Here is a 16,560-nt window from a genome sequence, read left to right as displayed (position 1 = left end):
AGGTACATGCCCTTGATCAGAATCGAACCCAGACCCTGCGATAGGCAGTACGAGGCATTATCCACTGAGCCAAACACTCTAGGGCAGGATATGACATTTCTTAGCCCTCCAGCAGTGGACCTTTGTTTTTTCCCTCCAGGAGTGTGGTGGAAAAACCCTAGGTCACCTTTTTGGATTCTTAATACCCAAGTTACCAAGAACATTACCAGTGGCGAACAGGGAGCTTAGCCAATGAGCAGTCAGAAAAAGGTGTTTCCTCTGCAGCTCACGTGAAGAGGCAGGACTGCTGGCAAGCCGAGGCTGGCACCCCCGCCCCCTTGCCAGCTCAAGCCTCCGCTGCGGTTTGGGCAAGGTGCCCCCTCCCCGCTTTGCTCAAGCCTCAGCTGCGGCTTGGGCAGGGCCCCCCAGCTCTGCTCAAGCCTCTGCCATGGCTTGGGCAGGGCCCCCTGGCTCCGCTCAGGCCCTGCTCAAGCCTCCGCCATGGCTTGGGCAGGGCCCTCCAGCTCTGATCAAGCCTCCGCCATACTTGGGCAGGGCCCCCCGGCTCCCATCAAGCCTCTGTCTTGGCTTGGGCAGGGCCCTCCGGCTCCAATCAAGCCTATGCCACAGCTTGGGCAGGGCCCCCTCTGCTCAGGCCCTGCTCAAGCCCCTGACGCCCCACCCCTGGCTGATCTGCGCCAAGGCTGGTAGGCTAGGAGTGGCCAGGGGCGTTCTGGGACCCTGGCAGCTCAGGGCCTACGTGAGGTCTTATAGGCTTGGAACAGCTTGGGTCCCGAGGATGTTCTCAGGACCCAGGCCGCTGGATGCCTGGGTATGCAAATTAACCTGCCATCTTTGTGGTTAATTTGCATACTCACCCCTGATTGGCTGGTGGGCGTAGCAGAGGTACTGTCAATTTGCATCTTTCTCTTTTATTAGTGTAGATAATTTTTTATTTTTTAATTACAGTTGACATACAATATTATATTAGTCTTACGTGTACAATATAGTGATTAGATATTTATCTTACTAAGTGATCACTTCTATAAATCTAGTACCCACCTGGTACCTACAGAGTTATTATATGATTGACTATATTCCTTATGCTATACTTTATACCCCCATGAATATTTTGTAAAGTACAATTTGTACTTCTTAATCCCTTTTTCACCCATCCCCCTAAGTCCTGCCTCATCAGACGACCATCAAAATATTCTCTATAGAGCTCAGCAGTTGTGGTTCAGTGGTTGAGCATCGACCTATGAACCAGGAGGTCATGGTTCAATTCCTGGTCAGAATATGTGCCCAGGTTGCATGCTCCATCCACAGTAGGGGGTGTGCAGGAGGCAGCAGATTAATGATTCTCTCTCATCATTGATATTCCTATCCCTCTCCCTTCTGTGAAATCAATAAAAATAAATAAAAACAACAATGGTCTGTATATCTATGGGTTTATTTTTTTGTTGTTTATTTTGTTTTTCAGATTTCACATGTATGTGAAATATATAGCATGTTTCTTTCATTTGCCAGGTCAGGAAAGTTTTCAGTCATTATTTCTTCAAATAGGTTTTCAATTCCTTGTTTTCTCTTCTCCTTCTGGTACCCCTATGATGCCATTGTTGGTAGGCTTGATGTCCCAGAGGCTGCTTAAACTATTCTCATTTTTTTTTTTTGCCTTTCTGATGATGTGGTTTTTGCTGCCTTATGTTCCAAATTGCTGGTGCGATCTTCTGCTTCATCTAATCTACAATTGAGTCCCTCTAATGTATATTTTAAAATATATTTTTACTAGGGGCGAGGTGCATGAATTCGTGCACCTTGAAAGGAACTGTGGGCAGCGAGGCTGCAGTGGGCACAGGGGCGGGTCTCGGACCATTCTCCACAGCCCTGCTTGGCCCCTTCCTCCACGTCCTGCCTCACCCAGAGCCCTCCCTGCCACAGCCCTGCCTCCTCCTCCACCGCCACCGCTCCCACGCTCTGACAGCACCAGCTCAGTTGCACCTGTTGATGGCGCGGAGCGATTGGGGCCAGCGCCTGCAGCGGGTGTGAGCGGCGGCTGCTACCTTGATCACCCCTTAGGAGCAGAGGTAGGCTGAGAAGCCCTCGTGGGCAATCGACACTGGTAGCCACCACTTGCACCTGCTGACGGCGCCGAGTGAGCGGGACCGGTGTGGGGCACCGGCAGCGGGGCGAGCGGCAGCTCTGGCGCTCGCTGCGGGTGTGAGAGGTGGCTGCCGGCCCCGATCGCCCCTCAGGAGCAGAGGGAGGTGGAGAACCCTTGAGGGGTGATCGGGGCTGGCAGCCGCCACTCACATCTGCTGAAGGTGCCAAGTGATCAGGGCCGACGCTGGGTTCTGGCAGCAGGTGCAAGCGCCGGGTGGGACCGTGGCGCGCGGAAGCAAAGAATTTTCAGTAACCACCAGAGGCTTGCCCCAATGACAGCGACCGGCACCCCGCCTTGGTCTGGTACCCCCGCTCACCTGCTCCACCACCCTACTGCGGCCAACGCCTGCCATGTTCCACATGCGCCCCCTGGTGGTCAGCAAACATCATAGCGACCGGTTATTTGGTTGTTCCGCTGTTCGGTCTATTTGTATATTGGGGTTTTATATATATAGAGATTGATTTCAGAGAGGAACATTAGAGGGAGAGATAGAAACATCAGTGATGAGAGAGGATCATTGATCTGCTGCCTCCTGCACACTCCCTACTGGAGATTGATCCCTCAACTGGGGCATGTGCCCTGAACTGAAATTGAACTGTGACTTCCTGGTTCATAGGTAGACTCTCAGCCACTGAGCCACAATGGACAGCCCTTTAATGTAGTCTTCATTTCAGTTATTATAGTCTTCATTTCTGACTGGTTCTTTTTTATGTTTTCTATGTCCATTTTTGTGTTTCCTGTTGTTGTTGTTTTTTTCATATATATATATATAATTGATTTCAAAGAGGAAGAGAGAAGGAGGAAGAGATAGAAACATCAATGATGAGAGAGAATTATTGATTGGCTGCCTTCTGCACACCCCCCACTGGGGATCGATCCTACAACCCAGGCATGTGCCATGACCAGGAATCCAACTGTGATCCTCTGGTTCATAGGTCAATGCTCAACCATTGAGCCAGGCCATCTGGGCCCCTATTTTTTTTTTAATTGAAATCATTGAGCAGCCTTATAGCCAGTGATTTGAACTCTGCATCTGGTAGATTGCTTGTCTCTATTTTGTTTATTACTTTTCTGGAGTTTTGTTCTGTTCTTTCATTTGGGAAATGTGTCTTTGTCTCATTTTGGCTGCCTTCCTGTATTTTTTTCTACATATTAGATATAACTGCCACAGTGTGGCCTTATGTAGTATGGATCCTGTGATATCCAGTTGCACAATCTCCCTATTATCTGAGTCTGGTGCTCTAGATGTATCCCTTTGTGTAGGTTATGTGTGCCTTCCTGTTGTAGTTGAGACTTGATTGCTGTTGGTATTTCAGTGAAAGGGATTGACCCTCAGGCTGATTGGTTGTGAGGACTGGCCATGATTAATGGAGAGGGGTTGTTGTTGTGTGGGGGTTAACCCTGTGGAGCAGGGTTTGCTTTTGCTTTAACTGGGCTCTGGTGCCTGCTGATTCTGCCTTTGGAGTGTCATTTGTGGAGGTGGTTGGGTGGTGGTGTCTGAAGCTGGCTACTCAGTTTCTTTGTTCCGGGGCCTCTTGGGAGGTGTAGGCCAAGGTCAGCTGCAGCCTATGCCCTGCGTGGGCCACCTGACCTAACAGAAGCTACAAAATGATCTGCAGATGGTTGCTGCTTTTTCTGGGCTTGGAGGTGCCTGGGAGAGGCTAAGCTGTGAATTGAGGCTTGCTGCCACTAGTTTCTAAGTTGGTGCTGCCTAACAAGAGGTTTGGTGCACACAGGGGCCAGATGCTGCTTATTTGGGGTTTGTGAACTTCTGAGATTTTTTTATCCACAGCATGAGCTCTTGGTATGGAAAAGCCACTAGAAGTGACTTTGGCTGGGCCTACAAGTTGGGTGGGGTGGGTCCTCTGGGAATGGGGATGGTAGAACAATGTTAGCCAGGTTAATGGAGACTCAGATATGATTCTCATCTGTGCATGCAAGGGAAGGGCTCAGCAAAGGAACAGTGGCTTCTGCCAGCACTTCTGTCTGGGAGGAAGCTGCCCCTCCAGCCCTCATCATGAAGCTGGTCAATTTAGTTCCTCCCCTATGTCTCTGGCATCTTTCAAGCTGCTGCCCCAGTACTGCAGGTTAGAGTGAGTGAGTCTTAGTCTGTGAGCAGGTTCTTTAAGAGGAACACCTGAGACTCCAGCAGCCCTCCATCTTACTCAGCCACAATCCCTGTGGGTCTTTACAGCCAGGAGTTATGCAGACTTCTCTTTCAGGCTCTGGAGCTATGGGTGTGGGGCTGGGAACACTTGCTCCTTGGGGAAGAACTTTGCAGCAAAGGTTTTAAGCACCACACATGGGTGTGGGTCCTGCCAGTTCCACATCTCTGCCCCTCCTACTAATCTCTGGACCTGAATTCTTCTGTATATCCTTAGACTTCTGTTCAGCTAGTCTTTAGGTGGTTCTCAGTGATGATTGTTCTGTAGTTTAATTGTATTTTGATGTGGTCATGGGAGGAGGCTAGTCCCGCATTAACCTGCTCTACCACCTTATCCAGAATCTGATATTTTCTTTTTCTTTTTTAATGTTTTATTGATATTTTAGAGAGAGGGAGGGAGAGGGAGGGAAGAAGGAGGGAGGGGAGAAAAGAGGGAGGGAGGAATATAGATGTGAGAGAGAAACATCGGTCAACTGCCTCCTGCACAACCCCTGCTGAGGATCATGCCTGCAACCCGTGCATGTGCCCTGACCACAATCAAACCAGCAACTTTTGGTGCATGGGATGACGCTCAGCCAATTGATCCACACCAGCCAGGGCTGATATTTTCTTGAACCATAAAAGCAACTTTCATCATTAATGTTCTTTTTGACATGAATAGAATTTCATTTTTGTTCTTATATTAGCTTTTTAATTAACATCCTTGTGTATGGTGATGGTGGTGGTGGTGGTGGTGGGAGGGTGTTTTAAAACAGTTGTTCTAGATATTGCAGTTACATCTTTAATTTTTCACAATACACTTTAGGTTGATACTGTATAATTTCTTGTCAAAGGAACTTTGCTCAAATATAGTTTCATTTATCCCTGATACTTATTCTTTATGCTGTAATTTTCATATGCTACATTTACATATTCTTTAGACCCTATATACAATGTTATGAATTTTCTTTTAACTAGTCATATGTATTTTGAAAATACATATAGTGCGTAGGTAGCATCAGCAGAAATCTATTCTATTCTTTTAGCATTAACTGGTCTGCTCAGAATCCTCCCCACATGTACATATTTCAGAGGTTTGCACAGAGTTAATATGCAGAATATAAGGCTCCCCTTCCATACTTCCTTCCTGGGATTTCTCCCCTTTACTTTTTAGATTTCTGCTGTCCAATAGAACTTTTTGTGGTGATGAAAATGTTTCACAGTGGTAGCCACTTGACACATGAAGCTGTTGAGGACTTGAAGTGTGGGTGGTGCACCTGAGAAATGGAATTTTTAATTTTAATTAGTCTCCATTTAAACATGAATACTCACATATGTCAAGTGATACTGTATGGGAAGACTTTTACTGCAAAAAGTTCTATTGGACAGCACTGTTCTAGATGCTGTGGTCATCTTGAACTCTGTCCTTATTTTTCTGAGCTAATAAGACAATAGTTTTTTATCTAGATTTGAACTGACCTGCATAGTCAGAATAAAGCCTTCCCTCGGCTTAAAAGATATAGAAAGTAAGAAGCTCAAAGCAGTACTTTCTGTTTTCCCTCATGTGAACTCCCTTCCAATTTATGCCAGATTATTTTTTTAAGATTTTTAAAATTGATTTTTAGAAAGAGAGGAAGGAACAGGGACAGAGTGAGAGGGAGGAAGGAAGGGAGGGAGGGAAACAGAGAGAGACATCGATGTGAGAGCAGAACATCAATTGGCTACCTCTTACATGTCCCCTACCAGGGATCGGGCCTGCAACGTGGGCATGTACCCTGACTGGGAATCGAACCAGCAACCTTTCCGTGTATAGGCTAATGCCCAACCAACTGATCCTCACCACCAGGGCTCATGCGTGATTTTGATTGCTCTCCAGAGCCTTCAAGTAGTTGTTTTGTATACATTTTTACTCAAGTTTATAATTATATTAGAGGCCCAGTGCACGGATTCATGCACTGTTGGGGATGTGGCCTGCGGGGAACAGCCCACTGTGGGAGCACACTGACCACCAAGGCACAGCTCCTGCATTGGGCATCTGCCCCCTGGTGGTCAGTGCACATCATAGTGACTGGTCAACCGCCGTTCCGTCGCTGGGCTTTTATATATATAGACTAGTGGCCCGGTGCACAAAATTCATGCACGGGGCGGGGGTGTACCCTCAGCCCAGCCTGCACCCTCTTCAATTGGGGATCCCTCTTGCAATCTCATACCGCTGGCTCCTAACCGCTCACCTGCCTGCCTGCCTGATCTCGTCCCCAACTGCCTCTGCCTGCCCAATCACCCCTAACTGCCCTCCCCTGCCGGCCTGATCTTGCCTCCAACTGCCCTCCCCTGCTGGCCTGATCTCACCCCCAACTGCCTCTGCCTGCCCAATCACCCCTAACTGCCCTCCCCTGCCGGCCTGATCTTGCCTCCAACTGCCCTCCCCTGCTGGCCTGATCTCACCCCCAATGGCCCTCCCCTGCTGGCCTGATCTCGCCCCTAACTGCTCTCCCCTGCTGGCCTGATCGCCCCTAGCTGCCTCTGCCTGCCTGATCGCCCCTAAGTGCCCTCCCCTGCTGACCTGATCTCGCCCCCAACTGCCCTCCCCTGCCGGCCTGATCTCGCCCCCAACTGGCCTCCCCTGCCAGCCTGATTGTCCCTAATGGCCTCTGCCTCGGCCCCCACCACCAAGGCTTTGTCCGGAAGGAAGTCTAACGTTCGGAAGATGGCCTGTCGACCTGGTTTAATTAGCATATTACCCTTTTAGTAGTATAGATAGATTATATAAGATAGGATTGCTTAAATGGGAGGGGGCCCTTTTTCATCAGGAGGAGATGCTGTTGGCAGACAAAAATACATAATCTCTATATCTGGACTGATAGCCAGCCATATGCACTATACTGCCAAACCGGTCATTAAAAGGTTGAACCACTTTCCCACACCTTACACCAAACAGCTGTTGCCCTTAAAACCCCTTCTCAGCCCCCACCTTAGGTTCTGCCTTCACAGTTCACCCAGATTTGGTTCTGATTGGTCAGTTTCTATGCCAGTCAGTTTCCCCGACCTGCGGGGTCTTCTAACGGGGGTACCGAGGCAGCGCACCTAAGGGAATGAAAACAGACAAGGGACGCAGAGAAAGGAGGCAAGACAAACGGGTTTCTGATCAAGCCTCGAAATTTTATTTTTACAGCGTTCCTTATATGTGGTTTCTAGAAGGGGGGATGTCTTAGGGGAGATGGGGGCTGAAGGGATCATGTGGACTTAGGCAATTAACTAAGGTTGTAAAGGGAGGTGACTAGATAAAGAATTTGGCAGTTAAAGGCTAAGGAAAGAATGCTTTGTTCTCAGAGAGAGGAGGTGGGCCTGGTTTCTGTGAGTTTCTGTTTAGATAACTTGCTAAAGTAAGGTCAGAGTTAACCCTTTGATCAACTCTTGGCTCCGGACAAGTCAGTGTCAAAGCTCCGCCTCCTAGGCAGCCATTGGCTCCTCACAGTTCACCCAGATTTGGTTTTGATTGGTTGGTTTCTATGCCAGTCAGTGTCTTCGGGCCTATCAATGGGCCTGATCAGAGAGGCAGCGCTGATTAGCAGCCCCAGTGGAGGCCTGAGAGAAAGAGAGGCACGGCTGCTGGCCAGGCCTGGAGTGAAGGAGAGAGGCAAGGGCTGATCAACAGTTGCCATGGAGGCTACGGATCAGACCCTGCTTCTGTCTCCAGGCCTCTCTTTTTTTGGGCCTGATCCGCAACCATCTGGGCAGTCAGTGCTGGGTTGGGGCACCCGCAGCAGCGGCAATCAGTGCTGGGTCGCCACGTCAACCCAGCACTGATTTCCGGTCAGTCAAGCCTTCGGTCATTTTGGATGTTATGGACCCTGAGTTTTTATATATTAGGACTAGTGGCCCAGTGCATGAAATTCGTACACGGAGGGGTGGGGGGTGTCCCTTAGCCCCGCCTGCACCTTCTCCAATCTGGGACCCCTCAGATTGATTGCTGTCAGACATCCCTCTTGCAATCCGGGACCGCTGGCTCCTAACCACTTACCTGCCTGCCTGCCTGATCACCCCTAACCACTCTGCCTGCCAGCCTGATCACCCCCAACTGCCCCCCCACTGCCAGCCTGATCACGCCTAACTGCCCCCCACTGGCCTGATCGCCCCCAACTACTCCCCCAGCCTGATCGCCTCCATCTGCCCTCCCCTACCGGCCTGATTGCTGCTAACCGCCTCTGCCTTGGCCCCACCACCATGTTTTTGTCTGGAAGGTCTCCTGGAAGGTCTCTTGGTCTAATTAGCATATTTCCCTTTTATTAGTATAGATATGCATCCAATAAGAATTGCTTCACCATTTACCAGAAGTTGAACTCCACCTCTTAACTTTTAAATCATTTTAGTAGTGATTTAATTTTAAGGTATTAATTTTTGTGTGTTTTGTTATCAGACTCTACTTACCAACCACTTACTATCCATGCCCTTTAACCTTCCTAAAAGTATTATGTACCTTTAAGGTTACTGAATCTTAATATTCTAAATTTGATATTCCTATCTCAGATATGCTAGAATTTAATGGAATTCTTCAAAGCAGTAAACTCATATCATTGATAACCTGTTTGGTATACCTTGCCTTTTCTAGATACCTAAAAAGGTTTAAGGTGATGAAGATCAAAGTTCTACGAAGCTGGTGCCGGCAGATCCTTAAAGGACTTCAGTTTCTTCATACTCGAACTCCACCTATTATTCACCGAGATCTTAAGTGTGACAACATCTTTATCACTGGCCCTACAGGCTCCGTCAAGATTGGAGACTTAGGTCTGGCAACCCTGAAGCGGGCTTCTTTTGCCAAGAGTGTGATAGGTATGTTTCAAGTGTACTTTGCAGCCTAACTGGCTTTCTGACATACCTTTTATTTAGAAGCCCGACCCTGTCAGAGCTTTTATTATGTAACATAAACCTTCAAAAATTCATAACATGAACTTAGGAAGTGATCAGTTCTACTTAATGAGATGTGTAGCTCTCTATATTTACACTTCTAGAATCATCTTCTGTCAATGTTTTTATAAATTATAAACAAAGTAAGGTGAACTCTTTTAATAAAACTTATGTTAGCTATCAATCTTATTGGGTCATTCTGTTGATATTTAGTATTATATACTTACTAGAGGCCCAGTGCATGATTGAATCATGCATGTGTAGGGTCCCCTACATGCTTTCGCTTTCAATCACGGGGGAGCTGGGTGCCTGTCCACTGGTGCACCAGGCCTTTCAGAAGCCTCCAGCATGGCGAAGGCTTCTGAAAGGCCTGGTGCCTGAGCAGACAGGCACCCAGCTCCCCCGCTTTTGATGGTCCGCGGTGGGATGTGAGCTCACTGCCCCAGAGGCCCCTTCTGTGCCGCAGTACAGCCATGGCGCAGACGCTGGCCCAATCAGCCACCCCGAGTCCCGCCCCCCCCCCCCCGCGCCTCCTGGCCAATCGCGGGCATAGCGAAGGTACGGTCAATTTGCATGTTTGTCTATTATTAGGTAGGATTTCCTTAATAGATAATAGTGAGTTATTTCCCATGTGAAGGAAACAATTTATATGTATTTTAGTTACTAAAATAGTCTGTTGGATTTATATGTATATTGAAAAATATCAGCCTATTAAAAGTTTATTTTAAAGTGTGAAAATATGAGTTCATTCTGAAAGTTTGGTTTTACAACTTTTTTCCTTATTCCTACTCTTCACAAGATATGATATATCTAAAACAGGATTTTTCAACTTAAGTACTATTGAAATTTTGGGTTAGACAATTCTTTGTTGTGAAGATTGTCTTTTACATTGTAAGATTATTTAGCAGCATCCCTGGCCTCTACTCACTAATTGCCAGTAGCACACCCCTTGTTCTCCCCCTAGTTGTTATAACCAAAAATGTCTCTGGAAATTGCTAAATGTTAACCTTACAGCTACCATACAGTAGGGGGCAGACAAGTATTTTGATCTTTTTTTTAACCCATCATCCTGTCTTATAGGTAAATGCCATTATGTTTACTTTATTCCTTGCTAGTTTCTTACCTTTTCCTTTTATTTGTTTTCAATGTGAGATATCAGTTTATCTTTTATTTCAAGGCTCTGCGTGGTACAGCAGTAATCCATTTGAAATAGTAAATAAGGACACTTGACCCTGTTCTAGTTTCTTTTATATAAAGGCCTTGCAGTGAAAGATCTATAATATATTTGATGAAATAGACTAAGATTTTGTTCCTCTTTCTAATACCCCTCCCTTCCTTCCCTCTTCCATTTTATTCTCTTTCTCAGGTCAACTCCTGCCTTCTTCCCTGGGTGAGTAACATCTGTAGCTTCTACTTTCATTGAGTCTGAATCATTCTTTTAATTTAAAGGTACCCCAGAATTCATGGCCCCTGAGATGTATGAAGAGAAATATGATGAATCCGTTGACGTTTATGCCTTTGGGATGTGCATGCTTGAGATGGCCACATCTGAATACCCTTACTCAGAGTGCCAGAATGCTGCGCAGATATACCGTCGCGTGACCAGTGTAAGTCTTCCTCTCACTGACTGATGAACTTAGGTCACATTAAGAAGGAATCCCAACCTGGACAGCATCAACTAATGCAGAAGGGAGCAATAGTGAAGGCATACTGAGATGTTGGAAGAAGAGGGAGTTAAGATATTTATTGCTCATGATACAGTGAGAGCAAACATAAAGAAGCACCAGTTTATTCTGGACCTCCTTGCATTCATTTAAATGTTTATTATGAGATGTAAGTTCTCATTTTCTCCCACCATAAAGCTTACTTGAGTTATGTTCTTAAACTAAGCTGGTTTGTTCACAGACTTTTTTTCTGAATGGCTTAAAATTGATATACTAATTTGTTCAATCATTTATTAATACCCACAGTGTTTAAATTATAAATTTAAACCATATTCTACTTTACACATGGTAATTAATCTCTTCCAAAAGAGGTATTTTCTAGAGTGTCCAATGGAAACCTGAAGCATAGTTGTTAGGTCCATAATATAAAGCACTGAAAGTTTACTATAATGGAGGCTTTCCACAAAAGGCATAACAGGTAAGCAAAGTAATTTTATTGACTATTTTTATAACTTTTTCTTTTATGAAAAGTTTAAACATATACAAAAATAGAATCATATAATGAATTCCCATTTATTCAATGCAACATGAATATTGGGGCCATTTTTGCTACACTTGCTTCATCTGTTCTCTTTCTCTATTTCATTGTTTCATTTTACCACTATGTACTTCATTATGCCTCTATAAAAATTAAAGATTTTTATATTCTATAACCATATCATATCTAAAAAATGTAATAGTAAATTTCTGGATCATTTAATATCCTAACCTATTAAGATATTTTCCCTATTGTTTCAGAGATGTCTGTTTACAGTCAGTGTTCAAAATAGGGTCCATCAAGGTCCACAGAATACATTTTGTTGTCATGTGTCTTTATCTAGAACTATTGCCCTTGCTTTCTTTTTCTGTGTTTTATTGATTTGTTGAAGGAATTAGATGAATTGTTTTGGGAAATGTTTCACATTCTGGATTTGTCTATTTGATTCCTTATGATGTCATTTAACTTGTTATTCTATCTTCTATATTTCTGTAAACAGAAATTTACCTTAAAGTTGTAGATGGGTGTTGGTGATATAAAAATAATTTAATTAGGTTTATTATAATTTTTTTATAATAAATTGTTGGTTTTTGTTGTTAATCCTCACCCGAGGATATTTTTCCATTGATTTTTAGGGAGAGTGGAAGACAGAGAGAAACATCAATGTGAGAGAAACACATTGATTGGTTGCCTCCTGTACAAGCCCTGACCAAGGCCTGGGTTTTGGAGGAACCTGCAACCAAGGTACGTGCCCTTGACTGGAATTGAACCCGGGACCCTTTGGTCTGCAGGCCAAGGCTCTACCCACTGATCCAAACCGGCTAGGGCTATTATAATTTTTAATGAATTAATATTTTAAAACTTTTTCTAAGACGGTAAATAACAATACTATAATACATAAGCAAAAGTCTTTGGAGTCCTCAGTCATTTTTAAAAGTGTAATGGAGGACCCCAAGAAAAACAAGTTTGAGACCACTAGTTCCAAATGCTTGATTAAATTTAGGTTCATTCTGGCCAGTGTGGCTCAGTTGGTTGAGTGTCATCCCATGTACTGCAGAGTCTCAGGTTTGATTTCTGGTCAGGGCACATAAAATTAGGTTAAAAAAATTTTGCAAGAATAAATATGTGGTTCTGTGTATTTTATATTACACTAGAGGCCCAGTGCATGGATTCATGTACCGGGGGAGGGGAAGTCCCTTGGCCTGGCCTGTGGGGATCAGGCAGAAACTGGCTCTCTGACATCCCCTGAGGGTCCCAGATTGTGAGAGGGTGCAGGCCAGGCTCAGAGACCCCAGGCCTCTAGTATGCATATAAGATCTTGGTTAATCTCTTCTCGAAGTTCTCCCTACCCCCTTCCCTCTGACATTCATCAGTCTGTTCCATGTTTCCATGCCTGTGGTTTGCGCTCCTGTGTTGAGCGTCTGCCCCCTGGTGGTCAATGCGTGTCATAGGTACCAGTCTGCTCGTCGCTTAGGCTTTTATATATGACTAGAGGCCCGGTGCACTTCGTGCACAGGGCAGGAGGTCCCTCAGCCCAGCCTGCACCCTCTGCAATCTGAGACTCCTTGGGGGATGTCCAACTGCCTCTCACAATTCGGGACTGCTGGCTCCTAACCACTCGCCTGCCTGCCTGCCTGAGCGCCCCAACCCCTCTGCCTGCCTGATGGCCCCTAACCACCTCTGCCTGCCTGCCTGATCGCCCCTAACTGCTCCCTTACCGGCCTGATTGCTCCTAACCACCTCTGCCTCGCCCCGCACCCAGGACCCAGGATTCCCTCCTCCGACTGCTTGTAGGCACCTAGGATGCCGGTTTCCCTCTCTCTGGCCGGCCATAGGCACCCAGGACCCAAGCCAGCTTCTTCTGGGCTGACTGCCCCCGCAGGGGACCATGGGTGGGTGGCTTTTCCCAGGCCACAGCCACAGGCGCTGGTGCCCAGGACCATGGGGTGGGTGGCTTGTTCATCTCTTGGGCTGTAGCCACAGGCGCTGGCACCCAGGACCATGGGGAGGGCAGCTTGTCCCTCTCCAAGGCCGCAGGTGCAGCCGCTGGCACCTGGGACAATGTGGAATGTGGGGCATGGCTTGTCTCTCTCCCGGGCCACAAGCGCAGGCGTAGCGCTGGCACCCGGGACTGCGGGGCGGGTGGCTTGTCCCTCTCCCAGGCTGCAGGCTGGCTGGTCCCCATTTCTCGCAAGTTCATTTGTGCCTGGCTGGTCCCCATTTCTCTCTCGTGAGCTCATTTGTGTCTGGCTGGTCCCCAGTCCTCTCTCCTGTGTTGAGTGTCTGAGTCATTATGGTGTGAGAGTGTAACAACCATTTGCATATTAGCTCTTTATTATATAGGAGGATTAAGAGGCACATAGAATCTAGTTAACTCATTTTTAGTGATGCAGTTTCATTGAACTTTTATGTATTAGAAGATGTGATTATAAGTTGTTTATTTAGATTTTGATAGCTGATTTGAATGGTAATTTAGTATACTTCTAAAAAACTTATGGCACAGTGGTTGAGCATTGACCTATGAATCAGGAGATCAGTTTTATTCCTGGTCAGGGTACATGCCCAGGTTGTGGGGTCGATCCCCAGTGGTGGGGGCGGGCAGGAAGCTGCCAATTGATGATTCTCTCTCATTATTGATGTTTCTATCTCTCTCTCCCTATCCCTTTCTCTTTGAAATTAATAAAAATACATTTTTAAAAAAAAAAACTTAAGAGAAATGTTTTTATAAGGGAGACCAAATTAGTTTTATGTCTTCACAAATAAAGTTTTTGGACATATCTTTGATTACTTCATTAATTATAATTGCTGTGAATATTCCTATAATGTCCTTTTTTTGTAGCTTGTATGTGATTCTACTGTGTGATAGGTATGCGACTACTTTGGACAGTTAATTTATTTTATTCAGCATGAATGGTAAGAACCATTAGGGTCTTTATACCCAATAAAAATAATAGATACTGTTTGTATGGAAAAGAGCATTACTCTCAAGTTATTCTCATCTTTGTAACTTTTGTGGTATTTTATCAATGACTAGAGGCCTGGTGCACAAAATTTTGCACTTGGCGGGGAGGGGTCCCTCAGCCTGGCCTGTGCCCTCCTGCAGTCCAGAAGCCCTGCGGGGATGTCCGACTGGCGGCTTAGTGGGCCTGAGCTGTCGGTTGGACATCCTTAGCATTGCCATGGAGGCGGGAGAGGCTCCCACCACTGCCGTTGTGCTCTCCAGCCGTGAGCCCGGCTTCTGGCTGAGCGACGCTCCCCCTGTGGGATCACAATGACCACCAGGGGGCAGCTCCTGCGTTGAGTGTCTGCTCCCTGGTGGTCAGCGTGCATCATAGTGACCAGTCATTGCACCATTTGGTCATTTGCATATTAGCATTTTATTATGTAGGATACGCTGTAGATGAGGCCCCCTAGAACCATAAGAAATGCAAAAAATTCACTGTTAAGTCATGCTTGAATGTCTGAGGCCCCCACTTAAAATCAAATTGCCCTCCCCCCTCCCTCTGTGGGGCGTGTGCTGCACCTTGGGAACCACTGGGCTTGACACTCTTCCTCTCTGAGCTTCATTTCTGAATACATGTGCATATACCATGGGAACTGTAATCTCTTCTCTGCCTACCTCACTGGGTTGTCATGAGGAGGTGCTGAGCTAATAAACCTAGAAATGTTTCATCAAGTAAATGATGTCTACACAGGAAGGGATTGTTATTTTTAAGCCCACGTGTACCCTCTCAGGTAGCAGGTGCTGATTAGTGGAGGAAGGCATGATTGTTTCCTGGGACTGTAGCTATGGAAGCTTTTAAAGGGTTCTGCAGGCCTCGGAGGGGCGGGCTCTGACCAGCAGCCCTGTAGCAGTGGTCATCCATGGAGGCACTGGCAGGGGGGCAGGGCATTACAGGGGAACAAGAGGGGCAGTGAGGCCGAAGGGTGAGTAACTGTCAAACCTCCCCACTTGGCGCCATTCTTTAAATTGTACATGGCTGTTTCGCAGTTGTACCTGTTCAGGGCGGGGCTCCAATCTCCTGGAGCGGGGTGGGGGCTGGGCCAGCGTGGAGCCAGGTGGGCTAGGAGGGCGGATTTAGTCGTGCCCCCAGCGAGGTTCAGCACGCTTCCTCTGCGGAGATGGTGCTGCTGCTGTGGGGGGGGAGAGTCTGACCCTGGGGGCTGGCGCTCAGGCCTGCCTCCACCCGGGTCTGGAGTTGTAGGGAGGAGAGGTGTGCCCGGCCCCAGAGGACCCTGGGTGCCTCAGGGGCACTGACGGGTGGTCACCAGCGTATATTGTTGTGGACACTCCTGGCGGGGGTGGTGGGGGTAGAGATCGGGAATCAGGTGCGGGCTGCAGCTACCCCGTAGGCTGGGTCTTCTTCCCGTCTGGTCAGCCTTCCCGTCCCCCTGGGGGTGCAGGGGCTGTGGTAGGGTGTCTGTCTGTCCCCCTGGGGGTGCGGGGGCTGGGGTAGGGTGTCCATGCAGGGGGAACGGAAGAGCTTCCTGTGGCCACTTCCTATTCCTTCTTTGTAGTCCCGGCTCCTGTCAGGCACTCTCCTCAGACCCCCGGGAACTTGGCTCTGGCCGCCCATCCCTTGCTGTGCGCACAGCCTCCTGCTGGTCTGTCAATATGCAAATTGGTCATTACTGTGACACCGTTAGGCCCAATTAGCATATTACCTCTTTACATATATAGGTTGTTACTATCTCCATGTCTCTCTCCTGAGTCCTTACTGTTATATTCGTCAGCCTCTTTTTCAACACACATTCTCCATCCCACCCAAGTTTCTAATTCATGGTAGCGCTCTCTAAAGCATTGATCTTCAACTCAGGCAGGAGAAATGTAGTTTCTTTAGGCTTCAGATAATTGCAATAAGTATCTTAATCATTATTCTATAGTTTTTCCCTTAAAAAGCTCATCTGCTTTGCCTCTTAGAGTTCTAGATCTGTATTCCAAGTTCAGGTCTTTTATTATTACCTTTTCTCCCCTCAGTGCATAAAATAATTTTCATTTTTCCTTTTTTTCTTTGGAGATAAGGTGGCTTATTTACTGGATGATTTTCCCCTTTATTTTATTTAGAATTCTTGAAACCTCAAGAAGTATATATGACTCCTTGTTTTTTTCCTCTCTACTTCCAGTTTATCAGATTCTTGCTTCAGAATAACTCTTAGATGCAAGCCT

At 46.7% G+C, this 16,560-nt stretch overlaps 1 protein-coding gene across 3 annotated transcripts in view; it reads left to right on the top strand.

Moving 5' to 3' along the window:
• The window catches only part of WNK1 (WNK lysine deficient protein kinase 1), a 137,927-nt gene that overhangs the window by 59,427 nt on the left and 61,940 nt on the right, over window positions 1–16,560 (top strand). For all 3 annotated transcript variants that reach the window (XM_054718764.1, XM_008153340.3, XM_008153341.3), the window contains exons 3-4: window positions 8,896–9,116; window positions 10,641–10,798. In XM_054718764.1, the coding sequence (XP_054574739.1) occupies window positions 8,896–9,116; window positions 10,641–10,798 (379 nt within the window). The remainder of the gene's footprint in view (window positions 1–8,895; window positions 9,117–10,640; window positions 10,799–16,560) is intronic.

Source organism: Eptesicus fuscus, chromosome 7, assembly GCF_027574615.1.
Source record: "Eptesicus fuscus isolate TK198812 chromosome 7, DD_ASM_mEF_20220401, whole genome shotgun sequence".
NCBI lineage: Eukaryota > Metazoa > Chordata > Mammalia > Chiroptera > Vespertilionidae > Eptesicus > Eptesicus fuscus.
Note: the sequence above shows the minus strand (reverse complement) of the source record. Positions and strands in the feature narration are given on the sequence as shown.